Source organism: Anser cygnoides, chromosome 7, assembly GCF_040182565.1.
Source record: "Anser cygnoides isolate HZ-2024a breed goose chromosome 7, Taihu_goose_T2T_genome, whole genome shotgun sequence".
In the NCBI taxonomy this organism is placed as follows: domain Eukaryota; kingdom Metazoa; phylum Chordata; class Aves; order Anseriformes; family Anatidae; genus Anser; species Anser cygnoides.
This window is the reverse complement of record NC_089879.1, coordinates 9,540,512-9,565,000: the sequence shown is the minus strand read 5'-3', so window position 1 is coordinate 9,565,000 and position 24,489 is coordinate 9,540,512. Positions and strand designations below refer to the sequence as shown.

General features: G+C 45.2%; 1 protein-coding gene across 33 annotated transcripts in view; it reads left to right on the top strand.

Annotated features, from left to right (window-relative positions):
* The window catches only part of TCF7L2 (transcription factor 7 like 2), a 177,483-nt gene that overhangs the window by 139,409 nt on the left and 13,585 nt on the right, over window positions 1-24,489 (top strand). For 10 of the 33 annotated variants that reach the window (XM_067000944.1, XM_067000943.1, XM_067000934.1 and 7 more), the window contains exons 5-10: window positions 10,096-10,228; window positions 12,415-12,517; window positions 15,282-15,368; window positions 21,695-21,835; window positions 22,327-22,486; window positions 23,292-23,399. In XM_067000944.1, the coding sequence (XP_066857045.1) occupies window positions 10,096-10,228; window positions 12,415-12,517; window positions 15,282-15,368; window positions 21,695-21,835; window positions 22,327-22,486; window positions 23,292-23,399 (732 nt within the window). Of the gene's footprint in view, window positions 1-582; window positions 819-10,095; window positions 10,229-12,414; window positions 12,518-15,281; window positions 15,369-21,694; window positions 21,836-22,326; window positions 22,487-23,291; window positions 23,412-24,489 lie in introns of those variants that run through there. The other 23 variants (XR_010832970.1, XM_067000947.1, XM_067000942.1 and 20 more) reach the window with 8 other exon arrangements.

The window sequence follows — 24,489 nt, the reverse complement described above, 5'->3', positions numbered from 1 at the left end:
AATAGTACTGAAGGGAAAAGGGCGGCGGGGGGAGAGACCAGAGGTGACGGTAAAGGTCTGCCAAGTGTCACCTCCGCGTTACGATGCCGGGAAAATACACTTTCCTCGCAGCTCTCCCCCTAAGAAATTTGGTTTGAGGGATTTGACAGTCTTGCAGATAAAGTGGCTGCTCGCTACGCTTAACTGACCGTGCTCCCGGCCGGCCGGCCGGCGCTTCTCACCGCTCTCAGCGCTACCTGTGCAACCTGGGTTGCGGTAGCGTTGTCACTGATTTCCAAGGTAACTGCTTTTTTGCTCTTCTGAGCAGCCATAACCTGCGTGAGGAGGGGGGGGGGAAAGTCTTTTCCCCGCTCCCTGGAAGGATGGTAAAGTGATATACCGGCAAAGAGAGGAGGCTTCTCTAAATTTTGATAACCGCAGCAGACAATTTAGAAATAAGACAGTTCTCACGGCCAACATGACAGCGGGTTTTGAGCGTTCAGAAAACACCAGGCCAAAAAACTGGAGACATCTTGATCTTTTAAGACAGCTTTTCCAGTACTTTAAGTGAAAGGGGGGGGGGGGGGGGGGGAGCAGGGAACGAAAAAGAGAGAGAGAAAAGCTGCAAGGAAAATAATACAAAGCCAGTACAATTGGCATCTAGACAGTAAAGAAAAAAAGTTTTTGAGGTTAAGAGAAGGAAAGACAAAGCTGTTATGTACCCGAGGGATGCAATTTTAGTGGGAATGGAAGATTTGAGTGGTAAAGGAGGAGCGCTTGCCTCTGGGTTCTCTCTCTTCCAGCAGTTCGGCTGCTGGCATCTCAATTTGAATTGCTGGGTGAGTAGCACTTGCTGTGTGCGCGCTTTCCGTCTTGACCATTGAACTTCTTATGTGACTTCTCCCTCGCTCCCTCTCTCCCCCTCTCCCCCTCTCTCCCTCTCTCCCTTTCCTCGTGTGCGGAATAAAAAAAAAAAAAAAGGAGGGGGGGGAAATCAAGCAAGCATCTCTAGCTGCGACCTTTGTTAGCCGTGTTGTTTTTATTTATTTATTTTATGGTAATCATCTTTTTTAGCAGGGGGAAGCGTGACTTTTCGATGGCACTTTAATTTTTCCAGCGGGCGCGAGAAGCAGGCGGCGGAGCAGGGTTTTGTCTCGGCACAATGGTGCAGCAGGGCAGAGTTGTTGCACTCCTCCTCTTTTGCCTTCCTCCGCCCGATTTTTTTTTTTTTTTTTTTTGGCTTGGGTTTTTGGAAAGGGGGGAAGAAATTCTCTCGTGCTCGCAGGGTGGGATCAGGGGGTGTGCGGGGGGTGTTGGGGGGGGGGAGGTTTCAGAGCCTCATATACGGCAGGTTTCGGGTTCTGATTTATAGATGTTGAACAATGGTTAACAGCGAGGGAGAAGTGTGAGCGCGTGTATTATCTGTGTATTCTGTACGCGGTAATACATTCACCCAGTGAATATGACATCACTGTCTTTCTTTGCTTTTTCTCCTTTGGGGCGGAGGGGGCCACTTCAAAGCTTTCTGCAGTTCAGTACGATATTTCCTTAACTCTGAAACCATGAAGGTAAAATTGTTTCTTTTAGGAGAAAAAGTTGGTTTGTAGCAGGGCACATATGTTGCAGCTAAGGGGTTTTGGAAATGAGATGGTTTAACTCCTGTCATACACAAAACGAGATTTTTTTTTTCTTTTGGGGGAATTATGGAAAATTGTGTGTAGTAATTTTTAACTGGGTGCTTTTGATCCTGTGTTTGGTTGACACTCCGTTAAATTTTCTGAATTCCTCAGAAAGCTCAGCTGGAATGGGAAAGATTGAAATTTTAGGGACACTACATTAAAATGATTTCACTCAGTGACGAGGGAAGATGAAAAATAGTACCAAATTTTGGTAAATATGAGATACTGTGTGCCTTGACACAGTGTTTCTGTGTTCGTTATCAGAAGTCCACAAGACTTTATTTCTCGTATTACCGTGTATTACAGGAACTAAACCTGCCAGTCAGCCAGTTCTGTACATTGCCCGTAATTATACACAGAAAGCCAGGAATGTAATTAAGAATTTGAGAGAGCATCTCATTTGAACTGGAGGTTTTGCGGGAGTCTTGAGTTTTCTGCTGTTGTCTTTTCTAACTCTGCCAAGCGTGCTCGTGGAGTCACTCGAGCCAGGAGGATTTCTGGGGCTTCGGTTCTCTGTGATACCTTTGCCTGAACAGCTCACTTGATTTATTTGCCTTTGCTTGTGTAGAACGTAGAGGTGATAAAAATTCTGTAGAGATTTGTAACAGAGTTAGCGAAAATCTAAACTGACAGTAATTCAGACGTTTCTTCTTTCACTGCATGTTGTTGCGTACGCAGGTTTTACATGGCCAGTGCTGGGATCTCGTAAGCGTTTCTCTGCCTTTGCAGGAATTCTTTTTGTTGGGACCTAGGGCGAAAGGCCCGATAGCGCTGGGTAAACGTGTGGGTTTCTTCTCCTCTGAAGCATTTGCGAGGTGTTTCAGTTCTGGTGTGCATTCAGCATCACGTTTTGGGGGAAACTTTGTTCAGTTTGTTCAAGAAATAATTGATCTGGACTTAGTGATTTCATCGCTCAATTGTTCTATGGCTGATGCGTAGCGTTTCTTAGCACATTTAAAAATGAAAACATTCGTAGAGCTTTGTTACTTGTTATTTCATATGCGTTTACTACGAACATCGTGTATTGGTATTGAGCGCAGTCCGCTACAATTCGTGAATGCTGCATTTTTAAAAGCTGCTCTGAGAACTTGGCATCGGATCTGGAGGCATGTGTCTGCATGTTAGTTTTTTAATAACGCTGTTATTACTGAAATAGCCAAGTACCGGTGGGTATAGGCATGCATGTTAATTTTTCTTCATTTCTTGCAGTTTGTTAACAGCCTCGCATTCAAGTTCGTACTGTAGACAGAAGTCACAGATACCCTCATAAAATCAGTGGAGCCCTTTCTCCGACAGTGTGTATCTGTCTGGTGCTGAAATATGTGATTTATATGCAAGAAGTCAGGCTGTGTATGTGGCATTTTACAGAATGCTAGGTAATAAGTAAAATTGCATTAAGAGGTATTCACATAAAGCACATAGAAATAAGGTCTATGAGGGCAATTATGCAGTCAATCTTTTGCTTAAATTCACTTCTACCTTCTTCCCATCTTCTCTGCATTTTACTGCATGCTCTAGTGCTCTGTATTTCTTCCCTCTCCACCCCCTCTCTGGTCAGGACCATCTCCTGAAGACCTGGTCAGGTTTCCATCGGTCTCACACAGCGGTTCTGTCTACATGACACATGTTACTGGTGCTGCTTCAGGAAAAGAGCGTTTTCGGGTCTAATCCGAAGTATGCCATCTCTCTGCTCCGTGCCTCGTTATACGTGAACGAAGGCTTCCCTGTAATAAAGGAGATAATACCTGTCTGTAATTAACTAAAGCACGCGGAGAAAGCAGGGAGCGTTTGTCAGGTTGGGAAGGAAGCAGCGCCGCTCCTATTGTAATGGAAGAGCTCGCTCGGTGCACCCCGGGGCCTGAAACTTCCCGTCCAGGCACTGCCCTGTCCTCTTGCAGGGAAATTCACCTGTTGATCAAATCGGGGATAGTCCTGAGCGACCGGGAGCCGTGGAGCCGTGGCCACGCGAGTGCCGGCCACCGTGCCTGGGGTGCTGGCTGGGGTGACGCCGGTGTGCAAACGGGCGTGCAGAGATCGGCCAGGACAGATGCAGCAGGGAGCTTTCTCTTTAGCGATAAGGCAGGAAGAGAACGAGGGAGGTAAAATCTGGCATAAACGTAATTAAAAGTGATGCTGAGGGACCTCAAAATGTACAGCTGTGTCTAAACAGGTGCGTGTGCGGGGCCGACCTGACGTTCAGAAACAGCGCCTGCCCCGAGAGCGCAGCGCTCCCCTCGCAGTCAAAGCCCCGAGGTTCATTTTTCACTTCTCTTAAGAAAAAAAAATAAATAAAATAAAAATACTGTAGCAGCAAGATTACAGCCTACAACAGCTTTGAAAGCAAAGTGTGAGCACACTTAATAATAATGTTTTCCTCCTAATGTTTCAGTTCTCCTGCGCGGGAACTACCAGGCAGTAATTAGGTAGCTAATGCCCTGTTCTTTTCCGTGTACGCTAGAGGATTTGGCATATGCTAATTGTCACCAGATCATTTCACATAATTGCCTTTTGGCGAAATTAAGTGGAAATTTCCTGAACATCTTCAAGGCTCGCTTCCCCCCCCCCCCCCCCCCCCCCCCCCCCCTTTCCCCTCCGAGCACCCGCTGCCACCTAGGAAGGATGCGGGAAATGTCAGGCGCGGTGGCTCCGTGCTTCAAGACGCAGGGGGCACTTAGGAGGAGCGGGTGGAAAAAGAAAACCTGGCTTTCCTGAAAAGACCTCCTGGACGTTGGCAGCCAGGAAGCTGGGGTTGTCGCTGGGCTTGCTAGGAGAGCGGGTTTGGGGAAAGCTGGCGGCTCTGGCGGGAGCAGGTAGGCTCTGGCCGGCGGAGCGCTGCTGCCCCTGTGTGCCCCCCTCTGCTTTTTTTTTTTTTTTTTTTCTGAAGGGGGTGGTTTTTGTCAGGCTCTGTCTAGGGGGGGGTATTGTCCCGGCACATGGTTGTCAGTGCTCCTGTCATCATTTGTGTGAAAGAAGAAAATGAGCCTTTTTTAGCAGGGGGAGCTGGGGCTATCAATGGAGGCCTTGTCTCCCGTTACAATAGGCAGTTAGCTTAGGGCAGGACCTTAGGCAGAAATCAGCTACATTAAACTGTGAAAGGGCTCAGGCCACTGTATCGGCCATAATGGAGCAAGGGGAAGTAGTTTTCAGGAGAAAATGCTTAGTCAGGTGTGAAAACGTCCTTTAAAAACAACAAAAAACACCACACACAAAACCTGCGGTCCCGCTGGCTAAATGGAGCAGGGCAGAATTAAACCTTTACTCCTTCAGGAAGGGTTTCGTCGCTGGCATCTTGGTGCCTGGGAAGGGGATGAGGGCGGAGTGACACCCAGCTGGTGGGTTTGCTTGGTTTTAGTGTTTCAATGACCCCGAATGGTTGCAGGGAGCCCTGCTGGCCTGCGGGTCCCTGCTGCAGTTCGAGGTGCTGCAGCCGATGTGGGTGATCCCCCGGCCGCAGCGGTGCTCACTGGTGGGTGCCCTGCCTTGGGTGTTGGTCGCCCTGGCTGGAAATGGAAGAGTATCCCAATCTTTGCAACAGTATTTTGGGGGTTGCCTCTTGTGGCAACTGAGGTTTCTGGTATTTTTGCAGAGGGAGGGAGTTTGTTCCCAGGCAGACCCAAGGAGAGATCAACCTGTAGAAAAAAAATCTCGTGGGCATCTTTGGAGCTGCAGAGCAGCTCAGGAACATCTGTTAACGTTTCCATGGCCATAGTCAGCACAAGTGCAGTAGCACCATCTGGGAAATACAGGGAGACGAGTTATAAACCTATTTTTAACAGAAACTGGTGTTGAATGGTACCCTTTGCTTAGCCCAGGGAGCAACTCCAGGAGGGCCCACTAATTCACGACCACTGCCGACCTTCTCCATCCACCCCGGAGGAGGGGGAGAGGCTCACAAACCCTCTTCTGTGCTGCTTTTGTTTTATTGTATGAGGCTCATAAAGGCACTTTCAGGGCCCATCTTTCTCCGGCAGAAAGGGAAAGCAAGGGGGGAACGGGGAAGAGGAGGACGTGGCAAAAAAGGCAGGCGGAGCTCTAGCTCCATTTGTTTTCGGTGCCTGGTGATTAATAGGTTTTAAGGTGAATGGCAAGCCCCCGTTCCTGCACGGCGAGGAAGGGGAGGAGGCCCCGGGTACCAGGGCCTCATCAATCTCCCCCTTGCCACGCTCCTGCTCGCGGGGGGTGCTCGGCGGGCGGCCGCCCACCCCTGCCCACCGAGCGGGGTGCCAGGCTTCGGGGGCACTCAGGAGGTCACCCAGGCAGGGACAGGACCCCCGCTGCCACATCGGGAGCGCTGGGATGGGGACGGGAGGCAGCTCCGTAGGGTTTGGCCAATTCGCTGCTGCTGCGGCGTGATGGTTCGCGTGGAGCCCGGGTGGTTTTCACAGATGTTACTGACGCTGCCGTACCCCAGCGAGCACAGATCCTCTGGCCTCCCTGGCACGTTCCTCTCTCCACTTAATGCCGTGTTTTCGTGACTGAAGCCAAACAAGCTCCGAATTTGCAAACAAAAACTGCAGTAACAAACTCTTCCTATTTAAAGGTTGGTTTCTCTTTGTGCGCTCAACAATACAATGTTTCATCTCGTGCAAGTCTTGTGTTGCTTTCAGAGACTTAGGAACTATTGATTTATACAGCGTGTATTAACTTCTTCAGTAAATGGGGAGTATTCATCAGTGGGGTGTATTAAGTTGGCCTGTGTACGCATAGAAGCATCTTTCATCCTGTTAATGAAACGTCCTTACCATGCAACAAAGACTAATACACAGCAATTTATACACACAGCCTCCCGCGGTTTAAATCTGAAGTTCACATTATTTTTTTCTCCTGAAAGCACCTATCAAAACTCAGGCTAAATGGATCTCAGTGTCCCTCTCAAACATATACCACTCCAAAATTTGTTGCCTTTCCCCCCCCCAACTCATTCCAGAGCTCCTTTATTGTTTAAAATCATCTGTGTTTAAGTACTCCCGGAAGCATTTCAAATTCATATAGAGAGATTTAGTAGTTGAGTCCCTATGGGGACAATTTCCTTTGGTTTGCTTCAGGCAGGGGTTATCAAGAAAAGCGAACTTCTCTTGTTTTTTTGCAATCCTCCGCCGTGCCCTCTAACCCGGCGTACGAGACCCTAGCTTTCAGTGGGGAGGAGTGATTTACCGGCAGCTGGCTTGGTACTTTGTAGACGCTGGGGTTTCTCTCCAGAAATCTCCGCTCGCTCTCGCCCATGCGCTGATGCTAATCTGCGTGTGCCCGTGCCGCTTGGCTTTCCGTGCCTGACACAGCCATAAATGGACTGCTCCGAGTTGCCAGAGAAATTCCTGCTTCTCGCCACGGCTTTTAGCTTAAAACTGCCCGGGCTGAAGCGCTCAGAAACGTGTATGGGAGAAGGGCCTTTCGCAGGGGGACTGCTAAGGTCCCCTAATAGGTGTCTCCCATTGACAGCTTCCCCAGTTTACCTTTCTCTGCCAGTGGATGGGGTTAGGACCACACTTGTTACTCAGGCAGAGCTCCCATTGACTTCAAAGGAGATGCATATGCGGGATTAATTCTGCTCTTTCCCAGCTAGTCCTTTCTTTTTCTCTTGCGAGGAAGCTTAGTTAACTTCAGGAATGCTGCTCTTAAAGAGCAGCTTATTTAGCATATTATGCATGATTAGGTTGGCTTGCAAATTGCGTGCGCTATTCTGAGCGGAGTCAAGGTCCCTTTTCCCTCTGTGTAATAAACTCTGCTGCAAGTCAGAAGACAGCCCTAGCTGAGGTAGTGACACAGATGCAGACTGATTTGCAGGGATCACAGTCCTCTGACCCGGAGGACATATTTTTGAGCATTAAGATGGTAGTTTCCCATTTTTCCCCAGTACATTTTCCCCACCCCTCTGCCCCAGCATCAGCAGAGTGGCAAAAAAAGCATCCTACCCTTATGTCCCATACCTTTATATGAATCACCTGACTTCAGGGCAGTCATCCCAATGAAAATGGCTTACCTGGGGAAAAGTTTGCAGACCGAGGCTCAAACTCTGGGCCGTTGGTGAGTTTTTTTGCCCTTTTTATTTTTTCTTTGAAAGGTGTTAAGTAAAATCTGTAATGGTTTGACACCCGGGCCGTTTTGCCAGGATATTGCAGGAGGCCTTGGCGCATCACAGCAGTGGGAGGTGGTTTCCCACAGTTTCCATGTAACTGCCTATGGTATATGTAGGCGTGTGAGTCCAGCTCTCTCCTCAAGTGTTGTTTTGTGTTTGTCGGCTTAAGTCTGACCCTCCGATGTTATTCTGTCACCTACTTATTTTGTTAACTAACCAGTTCCAGTTTCTGTGAAAACAAGCTCTCCGTGGCAGACAGACCTCGGTGCTGTTGTAAAGCCTGTCAGGATCTGGATGGGGTTTTTTGTTTGTTTTGTTTGCGCTGATGTGCCCATGCGGCCGGGGGCGCACAGAGCCCCGGCAGCGAGCAGCCGCAGGGGGGTCCCCGAGGAGCGCAGCCGTGGGCCAGCAGAGATCCCTCTCGTTGGGAGAGGTTGCCCTCTGCGAACCGGGTTTTCAGCCAGTCATTGGGCATATAAGTAACGCTGTGCGGTGTTGGGTAGGAGCCTGGTGGGTGATGCGATTTGTTACGTGAGGCCCTTGCCAAACCTTTCCCAACTTTCGGCCTGTCCGGGTCGGTTCACTTGGAAGAAGGCAGATTTGGGGGCAGAGCATTGCCTTCGGCTTTTTCAGTGAAGGGGCTAAGAAGTCCCTACAGCTTCTCTGATGACGATGAGGGGTCTGTGTGGCCAAAAGTTGCCTGTGGTTGTTCCCCTGGCAGCAGAGCTGACCGAGAGCCCGGCCGGCCTGGTATGCTACAGCTCTTCACGCACGTGCCTGTTATAGAGGTGCATCCGTGTAAGGCTTGAAAAAAATAAAATAAACATGGTAGAAGTTGTGGGAAGCACGAGCACTGCCCTTTTGCTTGCTCCTCTGATCTGGGGGCTTTCTTTGCAGGTTATCGAGTGGGTGAGGCAAGTAGGGATGTGGGTGCCAGCAGCGAGGTGTGGGGCAGGGGTTAGGGGAGGCCAGGAGAGCCGGAGCCAAAGCTGCATGCATCCGGACCAGCGCAGGGCGCAGGGACTTCTCTGCTTGAGGCAAGGCCGGCGTTCCTTTTCCTTCTCACCCTGCTTTCCCTCATCCTTCCCCCGGTCTTGAATCCCAGAAATAACTCCGTTATTTGAGAACGAAACGCTTTTAGGAGAAGCGAAGTGCTGGGGTGCTGGGGCGCGCGGCAGCCCGGCAGCGGCAGCCCCTGGACGGCAGTGGCGCTGTCGGGGCCGCCCTGCTCTCCCTGCTCTGTTTTAATGTGATTCCTTTGACTTGATGTTAATGCAAGTTGTTCCTTACTTAAAGTAATAAAAGGAAATGAAGACACATTCTAAAATGAAACCTGACTCTAATCCATTCATCATCTAATACCAGCCTCTTTATCTTTGCTGGTACCTAATCTGGTTAAATGTCCCTGTTGTAGGATTTTAGTGAAAATCCTCTATGGGGAATAGGGTTTTTTGCAATTGGATTACTCGCAGTAAATGGTCCAGCAGTTCGCTTGTTTCAGCTTAATTTTTTCTTTGTGATCTTGTGAGGGTAAGTTACAGTTCAGCCTGCCTTTTCCTTTCATTCATTCACTCGCTCGCTCTTTTTTTTTTTTTATTGTTGTGAAGAAAAAGATTTCTTTTTCCCCTCAGAGCTAAGAATGTGACAAGAAAAACCTCATGATATCTGCCTGATTCTTCCCCCCACAAGTTTTAATTTCAATAGCTTTATCTGTGTTTCTGCCATTATTTATATAGCTGAATATTTCAGTAGCCTAATTCATCAGTATCCAGTTTCCATTTATCAGCGCTCTCTGATGAATTGATAATTAATCAGCTCTTCTAAAATATATATATATAAAATATGCAGGTGATCGCTTGTCAGCTTAATGCTTGCTGATGAAGGGAATACTCTAGCACTACAAAGGCTTTTTATCTGGAGTATTTGCAATGAGCAGTAAATGCAGAACTGAAAGTGAGGACAGGAAGGGGAAAGGAAAAGACCTACAGGTCAGTGAGCATTTGGGTCCCTTGCTAATTAAATGGGGGACTCTGTCAGCCCCTCGCTGAGGAGTCTGCCTGCATCTTCGAGGTGAAGCACAAGATAATAAAATAAAAAGGAACAAATTTTAAAGAATTGCCGTTGCTCCGTACAGGAGCACAACAGGTCAAGATTAAAGAAACTCAAGATCAGGGTGTGTGGTGAGCAGGCTTTAAGCAAACAGGTGGGAAAACTGCATGGGTGACACCAAGAAGGATATCTGGAAAAGTGTGAAGCTCACGTGGAAGTCCTGGGCGCTCTGTTTTCTACACATTGTACCTTGTGCTGCAGTGGGCAGTTTGCAGCCCTCCTCTAACGCCATCGACCTTTTTCTCTCGACAGTCTAACAAAGTGCCAGTTGTGCAGCACCCACACCATGTACACCCTCTTACGCCGCTTATCACATACAGCAATGAGCACTTCACACCAGGAAACCCTCCTCCACACTTACCAGCCGACGTAGATCCAAAAACAGGTAGGTGGGAAATCGTTTTGGGTTTTGAGAGTGGGTGGATCTTTCCATTTTACGTGTTACGGGGAAGGAAGGTGTGCAGTAGGAAGGATTTCCCATGCTGGAGCACCAAAGCGGAGCATGTAAAATGTCAAATACATTCAAGAATCTGGACAAAATAGTTTCTTCTAAAGCCAATTAGGCTTCAGAAGGAAACCTACTGGGTGAATTTTCATGACGCTTCTGCAAAGTGACACCAGAGTTGTATGTGTGGGGTCGTTCGCAGGTGTGTTTCTTTGCGAGCGTGATAGCCCTTCTAGTAGGTGGATCTGCTAACTGCTTGGTTTGCATGCACAACCCCGAGAGTTAAACATGTACGTTCTGTGATCTGCACTTACAAAATTGCAGCTGGAATTTTAAAGGTGGTGGGTCATGACCAAGTTCAAAATGAATCTCTTTTAATTCCCCAAATCCCATTGTTTCTGTGTCAGGAGTTCAGCCATTTTTCTCCTATAATGTTGAATTTTTATCCACTCTAACTACTTAACTGCAGCTATATACTTGCAACTCTTTTCCCCAATGTAAGTCTACCCAACTCTCAGTTCAGCCTGAAGGGCAGTCTTCTTGAATATAGAGCAACGTGTAAAACCCTGACTAGATTTTTTGGTGTAACAGAATAGAATTTACATGTTATTCTAACTTTTTAAGAGTCCCTGTTTAACCCGAGGGCCCAGAGAAGTCAAACAGTGTCAATCTTCTCTCGTCAGGCTGCATTGAGTTCCTAGTGACAGTGGTTTTGTTTTTGTTAATCTAAATACCAACTAGTTAATCAGAAAGTACATCTGAAACTGAATCCATGTCCAGAGTTTGTCAGAAGAATTGCTCTGTGTTGGCCCTAGCATACGTCGGTAATTTATTTAAGCTGCAGCCCATGAACCAGGCAGTGCATTAGCTGTTTTTCACTCCATGCGCTTCAGTGGGGGCCCCCTTTTAATTGTCCTTAATGCTACCTTCACATGGCTTAAAAGGAATCCATCTCGCCATCCCTGGGTATTGCGAGTGAATGGCATAGTCAACCTCTCATTTAAATAATGGTAGTACAGGGAATAGCATTTACATGGTTATCGTAAAACATATGATTAACGTCTGTAGACTGTTTACTTTTCTTCTGTGAACATTCTTTCAAGTGTGCAAATAGCTCACCGGATGGTTAAAGCCCAGTTAATCTGTTTGGTTTTTGTAATGGAGAAAAAGCAATGTCTGCATGAAAATGTCACACAAGGAGATTTAATTTAGAGATTAAAAGCTTCCCGAGTGACTTAAAAAAAATAATTTTTAGCCACGACTACAGTACCCCTTCCTTTTAACACTCTCTGTTTTAATTTTGCTTCTGCTATATAATTGTGCTCTGGCTTGGTACTTGAAAGACCCAGTTCCGTAGTCTTTTCTCCCCTGAGTAATTCCTACTCGCTTTCAAGGTAAGGAGCGTAAGATTTGGGCTTCCATCTGGAATTGGTTTATCCTTCCTGGAGGGGAGCTGCAGCAGTTCCAGAGAGGACCGATGGGCACTCTGCCCTCCCCCCCACATCTTCAGCCTTTTCCCCCCATTTTACCAAGCACTTCCAGGTTCTCTCCCCAATTTATTTGTTTCTACTCATCCCCTATGTTTCAAGGAAGGGTAGGGATCCAAACTATGTGTCTCCCAAGCCCCTGAAAGGCAAACATCATTTGCAATTATAATGACTTTATAGCTTGTTTTGGAGGTTACTTTGGAATACCGCCATGCTATTGAGTATGCAAAGTATAGGTAGGGCCATGCTCGTTTGGTGACTTTGAGAATAAAATAACCATGAACTTGATACAGGGGCCATTTTGCTTTTGATCAGTGAAGATGGCACCTAGCACAGCGTCATACCAAAATGGTAGCCGAGACTCCTAAATTCTTCACTTAAATAATAAAAAAGTAATTATCTTTGATTGAGGAGGTGACTGAGACAGAATCGCATCAATTTTTCTGGTTGAAACTCATCTAACAAGATGCCAAAAGGCAATTTATAAGGCTGCAAAACAACCTTTAAAAACTGAAAGCAAAGTCATGAGTATTGTAATAAAAAAGAACAGATAGTGATGTAGAAACATAAGTGATTTTTCCTTATATTTACTTATTTCCATATCTCAACAGTAACACCGCTTTTGTTCATCTTCTGCAGGAATTCCAAGGCCTCCACATCCTCCAGATATATCTCCTTACTATCCACTATCACCGGGCACTGTAGGACAAATCCCCCATCCGCTAGGATGGTTAGTACCACAGTAAGGAGTTCCATTTTTTTAATTTCCATTTTCTTTTTTGATGTGTAACATTTATGTTAAAAATTGTGTGTGTGAGCCTGTGCGTGTGCATTAGGATAAGTCTGTTTGCCAGCTGCCAATATATTGAGTGATTATCAATTTACCCATCTCATAAAAATTAATTAAAACTTATACCAGGTCATGTGGTCTTAAACAAACACGGGTAGTTGGGCACAGCTTTGCATGTTGTCTCAACCAGCTGATGGCTTGTGAAGCACGAATTTTTAAATCATTATGCAGAAACGTTCTTTTCTTGTTAATACTCTTACACTCCACCACATTTGTTTGTTTTTAATATGCCCTCATGCTTGGTTTTCTGGGAGCTCACAGTGAATCTAATGGACTTCTTTAATGTTTTCTTAACAGAGGCATCCTCACTGAAAATGCACAACTCTAAATGTCATTGGCCTTCCCCCTTAAAAGTCCCTTTTCTTTTTCTTGTGAAACAGTAAAGCTTTACATCAACTGGTGAACAGCATTCCTGGTTGAGACAGGGTTGGACAGTTGGCATCTAAGGAATGGAATTTTCTTGCAAACAAGAACAAGGAATTAGTTTACTTTAAAACCGGCTAAGAGAAAAAGCTATGGAAAGTTGTTGTTCTTGTAGTTTGTTTTTTCCCAACTCCTTATATTCCACTTGCAGAACCTCGTTGGATATGAGGTTCCCTCCAATAACTGAGTCCTTATTTTCTTTTTTTTATTTCTTTCTTATGTTATCATCTCTGCAATGGTTTTGTGACACATTTAAACATGTCCTAGGCCTTGTGTACCGTATATTTGATTTAAAACATTATAAAATACTTCCGTGCTGCTGCATACAATGATTCTGTGCATTATAGGTCAAGATCATTACCTTATTTTTCTCACATAGTTAGCCTCATCAATATGGGGGAGATCATATTTCTTTAGAAATGACTTGCCCAAAGCTAGAAATAGTTTGTTCCTGCTTGAGGCTGTTTGGTCAGCTGTGCTAAAATAGCTTGCCTTCCCTAAGGAAACCGAATTCACGCCTGCAGGAGAGTTGGGCAGAGCAGTGGAGTCCTCACACGCACTCGGTTTTCGGGCAGGTGGAGGGGTTGAGGACACAGGTGCCTGGGGTGCTGGAGAGGCCCAGAGGATCCAGGAGAGCTGGAGTTTGGACCTCAGCCTCAGCAGCCCACTTCTGGCCACTCTGTAAGCCCTCCTTTGTCATGGGGCGGTCGTGCAACTCGCGTGGAGTAGAGGCCCAACCTCACAGAGAGTGAGGCGCGTCCATCAGCTCCCTGCAGAAGGCTGAGTTTCTCCAGAAGAGCACAGCATGAGCAGAACAAAAACCCAGAGTTGCTGCTCGCTGAAATCATAAATTCCTCCTCATTTGTGGTGATTTACCTTTTATGTAGGACACCCTGAACGCATGTTGGCTTCTTTTTTTCTTCTTTCTTGCTAGCAGGGCCTAGCTGCAGTACAGTCAGCTCAGGTTCAGAGCTCTGTTGCAACCACTTAGCTCAAGTTGTCACGGCAAAAGCCTCATCACTTAAATAATATACTCAGTGAATACCAAAAGTCACTAACATCAAAGATGTGAGAGTTTAGGAAGAAATTCCTCAGTGTTGTTGGCCTGTGCCTCATTGCATATTGTTGTCTCAGAGCCTTTCATCATTGTGTGCAGACACAGGTTTGTCCTCCTTGAACTTCATGTTGTGGCTGCCAAACCCACACGAACGTTGCCACGTGTGGCCAATTTCATCAGGCAGGTGATAATGGCCACCTTTGTCACAGGAAGACTCCGTCATCACCGCTGGCTTATAACGAGCCAACACCCATGGCTTATTTGTCTAACCACAACTCTTGGAGCTTCTCCGAATGGTTTTTGTTGCGGGATGATACCATCACATTCACTATTGCTCTAGGAGAGCAGCTGGGCCGTTTTCGCAGAAGTAACCCCAGATTTTTATTTCCCCTCTCATTGCCACTCGTGCTTCACCATCTACTTCCCAACCCATCGATCCTCAACTGGCCGGGGTGTCTCTAGCACTGTACCCCCCCAGAACTCATCCTGCCCATTCGGATGATAAATTTGAAGGACAGATGAAAAGGAATAGCCAGCACAGACAAACCTCGATCAGAAAAAGTTGTGTGTCTTTCATGAGGATGCTGTTTTGCATGTTGCTGTATTTTTTAATTATTGTAATGAGGTGTGATTGTCTATTGGTTACCCACAATACTTCTTGGGGACTCTCCCCCGGTAACTCTTGTCAACACTTGTTAATCTGACAAAAGGCTACAAATTAAGCTCTGTTAATTTAATGTTTTCTCACCGAGATCTAAATACCGAAAGAGGCCCAAAGCGCAACTGAAGTCCTTTGATTCACTGTACTTTATTTTGGTATAAATTTACATTCATTATTGTTTTCCTTTGGATGTGTAGCCCTCAATTAGTGTGATGGCTCCATTAAAGCAAGCGAGACTTCGCCTTTAATTATTACAACAAAACACCTAGTTTCAGCTTGGGGAGAGGGTCTCTATTGACATAAGCAGAGGTTATAAAATTTAATTAGCCATTCCTATCAGATTTATGGCATTCAAATTGTTCTGTGTTTCTTTCCTTTGATCCTTGCTGTACAATCCCCAAGATTTTTGTTCTGATCAAATGAGAATAAAGCTTACTGTGCAGAGAGAAGTTTTTTTTTTTTTTTTTAAACCCTTTTTTCTTTCTCTCATTCTCTCTTTCCCTTCTTTTTGCCAGGCAAGGTCAGCCAGTGTACCCAATCACGACAGGGGGTTTCCGCCACCCTTACCCAACAGCTCTGACCGTCAATGCTTCCATGTCAAGGTGAGTTCAAATACTGAGGTCCTGAGTCGAGAGCAAATGTAACTCCTCCTGCCACCCTCTCTAGAGGAGGGCATTTCATCTAGGAAACGTATTCCTGAAAGCACATCAGTTAAACAGTCGTCCTTAGTTTTTTGGTAGGGCGGAGGAGGAGAGGGCGAGCAGTACCTTCCAATTTGATCAGAAGAGGATGTCTCAGTGCTCTCATTGGGCTTTAAGAATTTGTTTTTGAGGGAGAGGTGGAGGAGCAGGAAGTCATCTTTAAAAGCCAACTAAATGAAAAAGCTGAGAGAATGTGATGTTGAAAAAGCAAGGAGGAGAAGTCGTGCCACCTTTTGCTTTCTCGGTGGCTATCACCCAGAGCAGCGCTCTGTGTGCGAGAGGGGAGGCCGGGGAGCGGGGTGGGGGGCCGCTTTTCAAGCAGAGTTGGGAGGAGGTTATTGCGCTGTATTTTCCCTACCAAAGCTCCAAACACTGATAGACAACATGAAAGGGCCTGCCTGACCCTTAAAGCTTTAGAAGTATATATTTCTCCCCCTCCCTACCTTCAATTAATTCCATCTAATTTTCCAGGGGCTGCTAGTTTTATTTACAAACTGGTTGGCAGCACTATGTTTAAGTAATCACTAATTGCTCCTAATGATAGTTTTATTTTCTGTTCATCTGATTTTCAGTCTGGTTAATTAAATCGGTGGAGGTTTAGACTTTCCTGATGGGCTGAAACAGCTAATCCATTTTGATGATGGCACATAATTAAATTAGCATGCATTACATAGCAAGGTTCCACGTCTCTTCCCTTCTCTGTCCCTTCCTCTCCGTCTCTGCAGTTTAATATGTGAAGGTTGGCATATAGAGGATTTAAGGAGGAGAAGAGTAGGTGGGGGGGAACACACCTCCTTGAGCAAGGGAAACCTGTAACTAGAGCTCGTGAGTGAATGGGTAGGGAAATACTGTGTTGTGTGCTTTAGATAAGTACAGTAAAAGCAAAAATTAAAATTTGCCCACATCGCTCCAGCAAACAGAGAAAGACAATGGAAAAAGCAACTTTTTGAAAAAAAATTAATAGACCCAGCACAGGGAAAAAAATCCTGGGTTGTGGAGAGAGAGCTGCAAATTTAAACAACGATTCCCTCCCTTTATTTAATCTTTTTTAATATCTATAAAAGACTTGCAGGCATGGTGCGAGGCAAAGTAGAGCTTGATTTAGTTTAATTATTATTAGAGAGGCTAGTCATTTGGGGGAGGGGGGATGTGGGAGGGGGGAGGCTATATTCCCAAGATAGGCTTTATGAAAGGTATCTAGTTAAAAAGAGTACACAGCAAATTAAATACATTATTGTGGTAATGGGACGACAGAAGTAGAGGTCTATTATACTTATGGCAGTTATAGGAAATGTAGGCTCCTTGCCCTGTTCTAGCACATCCTTTGATATTCATTCCATTCAGCAGCAGGGCCAGGACTTCTCAGAATTAAGTGATGGGTCATTATACTTTAAACACCATGGAGAAGCCTAGATTGGCAATTAAACAGCACTTGCTGACACTCGCTTGTGCCACCCTGTGACCCCCTTTAGATTGAGTTGTTGGAGCTCGGGGCCCTCAGCCTGCTAAATTGGTAGCAGGCACTTCTCCTGACGAGGGCTGGCTCTGAAATCTGCCGGCTTCAAAGGGAGCAAGATCATGTATAAACCATAATGTGGGTGCACCGTGGCTCAAAAAATAAGGCAGGAATAGATGAAATGTTACAAGTGCAAGGGGAAAATGAGAGAATAATGACAAATCTAATGCAACTCAAAGCAGAATTGTTGCACAGAAAAATGCATCCCACTGCTTGTGCATAAAATCAAGGCAGGCAGATGACATCCAGTTAACAGAAACATGTCAACAGTGAAGTAAAGTGAGAGTGAGTAAGAGAGAAGCCCTTGAGACAGCCAGGAACAAAAAATTAGTTGTCCTTAACAAGTTAAGACTCATCATTATATTCTGGCTTGGAGCCATAAAAGGAGACAGTGGTGTATAATGAGCTACTTAGAATTTTTAGGGTGTTTATTGCAATTCATGGAATCCTCGTCTAGAGAAAAAAATACGGGGGGATGTCTTAGGCAAAGGTGAGGGGTGTGCGTATAGGCGCACAGCCTTTCTTTTTGTCTTGACGTGTGCCCATACGTACACACGCGCCCAGGCGCAGACGCAGGCCGATGAATAGATTTAAGATGTTTATCCTTTGTTTCAGCCCAGAAACTCCCCTCCTGGTTTCCCACAGCTGGGAACACCCTCTGGGCAGACCGTGCTCCGACACACGTTTTCTCACGCCTGCCGTATCAGGTGGAGCACCTGCACTCAGCGGCGGGGCAGCCCTGGCCCCGAGCGCCCGGCGTGCCTGCAGACGCGCCCTGCGGGCAGCATCCCTGCAGCGAGGCACGAGCCTCAGGGCTGCTCCCTCCGCTCTGGCTGAACGCTGAATCCAGGGCAGACCCCAGCCTCAGCCCCCTGTCCTCCAAGACCTCGTCCACATCCTTCCAGAGCCTTGCTTTAAAGGGGATTCCCGCACTTGCCTGCGTTGTGATGCAGACCTTTGGAGCACATCATGCTTCCCAGCCCTGAATATTCCCTGAGCTTAGTAATTACGCTTCATTAGTTAGAAAGTGCCTATGAATAGTTTATAAAAGGTTAATGGGTGACTAATAGTGATTTTAATAAACGGTTTAAACTATTAAGGTAGTGTCTTCAGGTTGTTTTAACCATTTACAACTCTTTTCTCCGCTTGTAGCATCATCCCTCTCGCTTCTGAAGCATGCAATGTGCTTATAACTTCTCTTGATCCTTCATTACCCCTTTGTAATACGCCCGTAATGCAAATTGAGACAGGGTTAACTGACTGATGGGCAAACAGTGGACCCACTGTGAAAAAACTACTGCTGGGAGAGGAAATCAGGAAATAATTTAACAGAATTGCACCAGACAAACACTGCACAGCAGTTAAGTGGTGGCAGTGGAAAATACCTGTTGTAATTGAAATTTCAGAGGAAATTCACTTTTGCTGAATGTAATTACTGAAGTTGGAGCATGGCCAGGAACTTAAAAATTAACACTCCTTCCCCATTCTTACTGCCGTGTGACTGGGTGTCTGCACAGAAATCAGTAGGCACTTGGACTTGGAGTCTAACACCTTGCCCTTTGGAGCCCGTGGGGTGGTGTGATTGACTTTGGGTTTTGGAGCACGTTTGTACAGCCCCAAACGTAGGAAGGAGCGTGTAAATCTGATGGGTAGCATTGTGTCAGATGGGCTTTTTCGTGCGTAATAATAAATGGTCGCTGGTAGTGAACACAAAACTTCCTTTGGGAAAACCGCCAGCCCCAAAATAACTGCTGAGCTGTAGCTGCCTGCCGATGAAGGTTACCACGTCTCTGAAGTTTAGGGTTCGCTGGGTATGGTCTCAGCCCCACTGAACTCAGTGAGGTTTTGCCATCCTTCTGGTTACGGCCAGGCTTCTGCACAACGTGTGTGTAGGCACCTCCTCCTCAGCTGCCCTTCCTCCCACACGGCCACTCCTCCACTGTGCAGATACTCATTCTCCTGAATGGTAACTGGAGAAAACACTTCTCCCGTAACTGGGGGAGGAGTTGCATTTTAGCCAGATTTTCTTCACCCTCCTCAATTTTTGATTAGCTGGAGATACTTAAATCTTCATCAAAAGTAAACTGACAAAATAAGCCCCTATATTTTGTTGAATTTGTTTCCTTCGGAGCTCCTGACCACACAACAATTCAGCACATAGGCAGTGTTCACTTTTCAGTGCATTTTAGTTTTCGTTTTGGACCAGATCCTCTGTCAGGGAGCCAGTCCATGACCCAGTTATCACAGCCACTTCCAGAGGTCCCATTCAGAAGCTTAACAACCACCACCTCTTGTCCCCATTAACTCCAGCTGTAGTCAGCCTTCTGTGCTATCTGGGAGCCGTTCTGCAGTGATGACCCTAACCTCATTCAGGCCCTCATACCCTGCTGGCCTTGTGCTACCACTGCGCTCGGCTCTTCCTCCTTGCTGGTACATGCCCTCTGTCCTGTGTCCTCATGTCACTCAGGCTCCTCCTGCCTGCTCTCCGAAGGTAGGCTTGTCGTCTCCATCTTCATCCTTTGTTGTCCCATCATCTCTGACTCTTTCCAGCTTGAACCCAAGCCAGCCCCAGCAGCATCGCCCTCACCTCAGTGCTGGATCTTTGCACAGTCAGCCTAGGATCAGATAGGATGTGTGCCGACTTTTTATCACAGTGCTTGTACTGATGTCAGTGAGCTCAGGATTTTGCCATAGGTTTTATCTTCACCCATGTTCAAATAAATACATATTTTTAAAGAGCAGTCCCCTGCGGACTCTCGCTTTCAGTTTTTATTGTTTGCATTGCACTGTGTCTGAAGGCCCCATCCACTGTGGGAACAAACTTCACCTCTAACTATGTCCAGCCACGAGAGGAGAGCAGAAGAAAGCTATGCAAAGGTCCAGGTTGTGTCTTGGTGACAGTGGGGCAGTGCCATGGCAGAAGTGGGACCTGGACATTGGTCTCCTTGCAGCCTCGCCGTTCCCTTCCATTCTGACATACCGCTCATCAAAGCATTTCCCCAGACGTGCACTTCTCTCCCAGCTTCTTTTGTCAGAGTTTTGCCAATCCACTTGAAGATTTGTGTCCATGAGTCTTTAGCAAAAGTAGAAATCCAAAGAGGAACGACCGTCTTGCTGGCCATTCTCCTCCTCCCTTGCCATCACAGCCTCCTCCTTTCCTTCTCTCCATGTCTTTGTTCACAGGAGCTGCGATTCTCTGCAGTCTGAACAATTTCACATTCTCCCCGTCAGTCCCTGCTCTTCCCACCACTGCCTCAAAGACAAAATACTTCTGTCTCATGATCTTGAGTACTACCAGCTGGTAGACAAAGATGCACAGAGCTCATCGTGGACAATACCTCTTGTTTATGAAAGTACTTCTGTGTCATCTTCGAATATAAGGAATGTCTAGGCAGTTTTTTGGGTTTTAAGCTCAGGAATGGACTTTATAAGAGAGGAATAAATGTAAAGAAATCTCGTTATATTTCTGATAATTGTACAGAGTCTGCCTAACCATAGTCTGTCACCCCATTTTAAACCCTGTTAGACAGAAAAAAGAACATTATGTATAAATGATAGAAGATATAATTCTTTATCCATTGCATGTTCCATATTCTCAGGGTACTTTGTTTGGACCAAGATGGCTCAAAATCTGGGATAAGTGTAGGAATGTACAACAACAAAAAAAACCCTTCTTTTTTGCTGGATCAGTTTAGCCTTGGATTTTTGTGGGAAGGTATTTTTAAGCCAAAAGTTTAGGCTAGATCCCATTCCCTGGAAACCTATAAACTTTGGGTGTGGGGGGTTTCTAAGGGACAGGCAGTAGCTCAGTTGTGTTGCGCTTTCCTTATTCATTGCAAAACCTTTTAAAAATAATTGAGGAATAATGATAAGTTGTCAGTAATGCTTTTGACAAGTTTGTTAACTTCAGTTAAAAATTAGAAAGCCTGATCGATAGTGGTGTGTTTGTGCTGTGGCCCCAGCCTAGCAATTAGATGCACGAGAAGGATTGCACATCTCTCTGAATCCAGCTGCAGGACTCGGGCCTGTCCCTGTATATGACCATAAAGCTGCCGACATTTTTTGTCTTTAGAAAAGCTACTTTGTTATTTGATTTGAATTTAAGCCTTCCTAGGGTACCATAATGGACCAAAATGGGCTTAATTCCACAATCCACCAAACTTCTGTTAAAGCAGCGTGGCTCAGGGATATATTAGACACAAATAACTATTTTCCTTTGCTCCATCAACAAAATGTAGCTAATGAGGCTTCTATAAGGATTATCAAAAACGCATCTAGATTGTGTTGGCATTAATATTTTATTTTGCTGTCAATATGCAACAAAAGATGTCATCCCAAATTCACAATGTGATTCAGCACGATAAAAATTGAATCCTTGGTTGCCACAGATAATTTCTCAGTAAAGAAATAGACCAGTGGATTTTCTTGCAGGTAGCTGAAATTCCACTTTCATCCCAAGTTCATCCAGTTGAATTTGCCTTTTGTTAAAGATGTTAAAAATCATGATGTCTCATGTCAGTAATGATAATGAAGGGGAAGATTGGCTTTAATGACATTAGAAGAGTCATTATGTTTAATTTATTGCTAATTAATGCTGCCAGCTTTCATATGCTTTGTCTAGCTGTCATGTGCTTGTTATATGCCTTTTTTTTTTTAATGTGTGTACACATCCCTCCCCATTCATTCATTTTTATTCTGACGATTTACACAGCTTTCTCTCCTCTAGGTTTCCTCCACACATGGTCCCGCCACACCATAGTTTACATACAACTGGAATCCCTCATCCGGCCATAGTCACACCAACAGTCAAACAAGAATCTTCCCAGAGCGACGTCGGCTCACTCCACAGCTCGTAAGTTTTTGCTTCCCATGTGTTGCTTTTAGAACACCCAAAGTAGAACCTTTGCATGTGTAGCTTTAGAAAGGCGTGGGTTTGTGCAAACGTTTTTGCTGTAGAATATATATTTGTATATATTTTTTAAACATTTTCAGCATTTCAGTTGCCAGGGATGATGGGATGTAATTATTTCCTTCACCATTATGCTGACAAGCCCTCCCCATAAAGCAAGAACCCGTTTTCTGGGTGGCCATTTCTTTCTGAGGTTATTCTAGGGGGCTGAGGATGTACTTGGTGATATTACATAAACATGAGACTTTTTTTTAATAATGCTGTTAAAACTGTTCTCATACAGCGGCCAGGGTAAAGGCTCTAGAGAACCTTCTGTTCCTCTTTCTAGAGACTAATTTCTGAGGATTAATGTTAAGGGATTGAGGGGATTAATTTAATAAATTCACAAGAGTTCTCACTGTGAGGATTTTGTCTGTTGTATCTTTGTCCTTCAGAAAACATCAGGACTCCAAAAAAGAAGAAGAGAAAAAGAAGCCACACATAAAGAAACCTCTTAATGCATTTATGTTGTATATGAAGGAAATGAGAGCAAAAGTTGTAGCAGAATGCACATTGAAAGAGAGCGCAGCCATCAACCAAATCCTCGGTCGAAGGGTAGGTAACAAGGGAGAAGCACAGACAGGGGCTGACCCTCGGTAGGATTCACACTGCTTGCAGAGAGAGGGAGTTGTGTCCTTCCGAATTGGTGTGTTTTCCTCTTATTTTGGTAATGGATAGAGAAGTACTCCGTGTTCATAGAATCCAACTATACCAAAGGCCTTGTTTTGGTTTGGTTTTCGCAGACACTTTTTGCTGGTGGGGTCATTCATGGGGAGCGGGGAAAGTTAATTAGTAGCAGTATTATTTCAGTGTTATTTCCATGACTGGGAGATGGAGGAGTCTCAGGTTTCTTGTTTTGTCCAACAAATGGGCAGGAAAGTAAATGGGGGAGGGGGAGGCCTTTGGGAAGTGTGGTACAAGTATTAGAAGCTGTGCGAGCTGGAGGAAAAGAGGGGATGCTGGTGGAGAAGGGAGAGGGAGAACATCTGTAAATCTGTAACTGAGATCTGACTTAGGACAAGTGCTTCAGCTTCTGGGTCCTCTCCTCTGTTCTTTGCTTTTGTTTAGTTTTCTTAATTGTCTCATCAGGAAAATGTAGGGGCTCAATGAATAAAAGTGATTAGTTTTGACTCAGCTGAGTTAACTGGAGTTATAATCTGGAGTTATACATAAAAGATTAATGTCAGTGTGCCTGATCATCTGTTCTATCTATTTGTTTGGGTAAATCAATTCTAGCTGTATTTATGTATAAGTAACATACTCTGCTGTTAACACACTTCAAAAACAACCAGCCAAACAAACAAAGCCCACACCACACTTGTGTTTTTTATTTTGTCTTTTTCTCTTTTCTTCACCTCAGTGGCATGCGTTATCCAGAGAAGAACAAGCGAAATACTATGAACTAGCAAGAAAGGAACGACAGCTTCATATGCAGCTGTACCCGGGCTGGTCCGCACGGGATAACTATGTAGGTTCCTATGTAGGTGGAAATTTTTTTAGTAGTAGAGCTTGTAGAAATGTATATGTGACCTGCTGAACTACGACCACACATTGCACACAAGCACTACTTGGAAAGCGTGCCTCAGGATCCCAATCTGGTAACAACAACGGACGCTTCCCTCTCTGATACTAAAACTATTGGGGATAATTCACAGCCCTCCACTTGGAAGAGGCTTCCTTTATGGGTCTAGTAAAAGGTTAGAATTGGGGCATGACAGTAGAGCTCTGTGAAGAAACTCTTGCCTTCACTTTTACCAGCATCTGGAGATGCTATTTGGCTTGCTGGTCATTTTAAATTTTATTTCATATATATATTACAAAAAAAAAATCCCCTAGCATGGCTCCTCTCCTTTCCACCAAAAATATGAATAATTAGTGTCTTGTGCTTATCTGTGTGAGAGTATAGTGGAAAGTGGAAGAATGACTTATCCTAGCTTCAGAGAAGGACTGGCAAAACCAAAAGCATGACTTGTTTGAAAGTCTTACTCTCAAGTGGGGTTAAATGAATTATTCCACGCTCTACTGTTGTACATTTTGATTATGTTCTGCTTTTTCATGGCCATACTATCTTTTTTTTTCCCCTCATCATTTGTTGAAGAGTATTTTGGAGTTTGTGATCAATTCATGGAGTGTTCTTAAGACTGATTCCCTCATCCACCTTTCGGAAAGCCCATTTTGTAGCTAAAAGTAGTAGAATTTTCTGTCTGTTAAAAATGTAAGGCCAGTGTTGTGATCACTTACTAGTAGTATATAACCCCTTCTTCCATGAAGGGTGAGCAGTGCATCTGGTAATAAGTGTTTACAAGCTTAAACCCGTACATTTTTGACATATTTGTAGATTGGTGGGAACTCTAACCCCTCCTTACGAGGATTATAGCAGCATCTTGGTTTTAAAAACATTTAAAAAAAATTAAAACCACCCAAAGCTTTCAAGGTATCTGATTCTAGAATAAACCTTGCTCCCTACCTTGCAGATAGACTTCCATGCAGGTTTGGGGACTAGTATCTGTACATTTGATGTTAGTTACGTACAGTGTTACACGTTTTGTTTTTGCTGA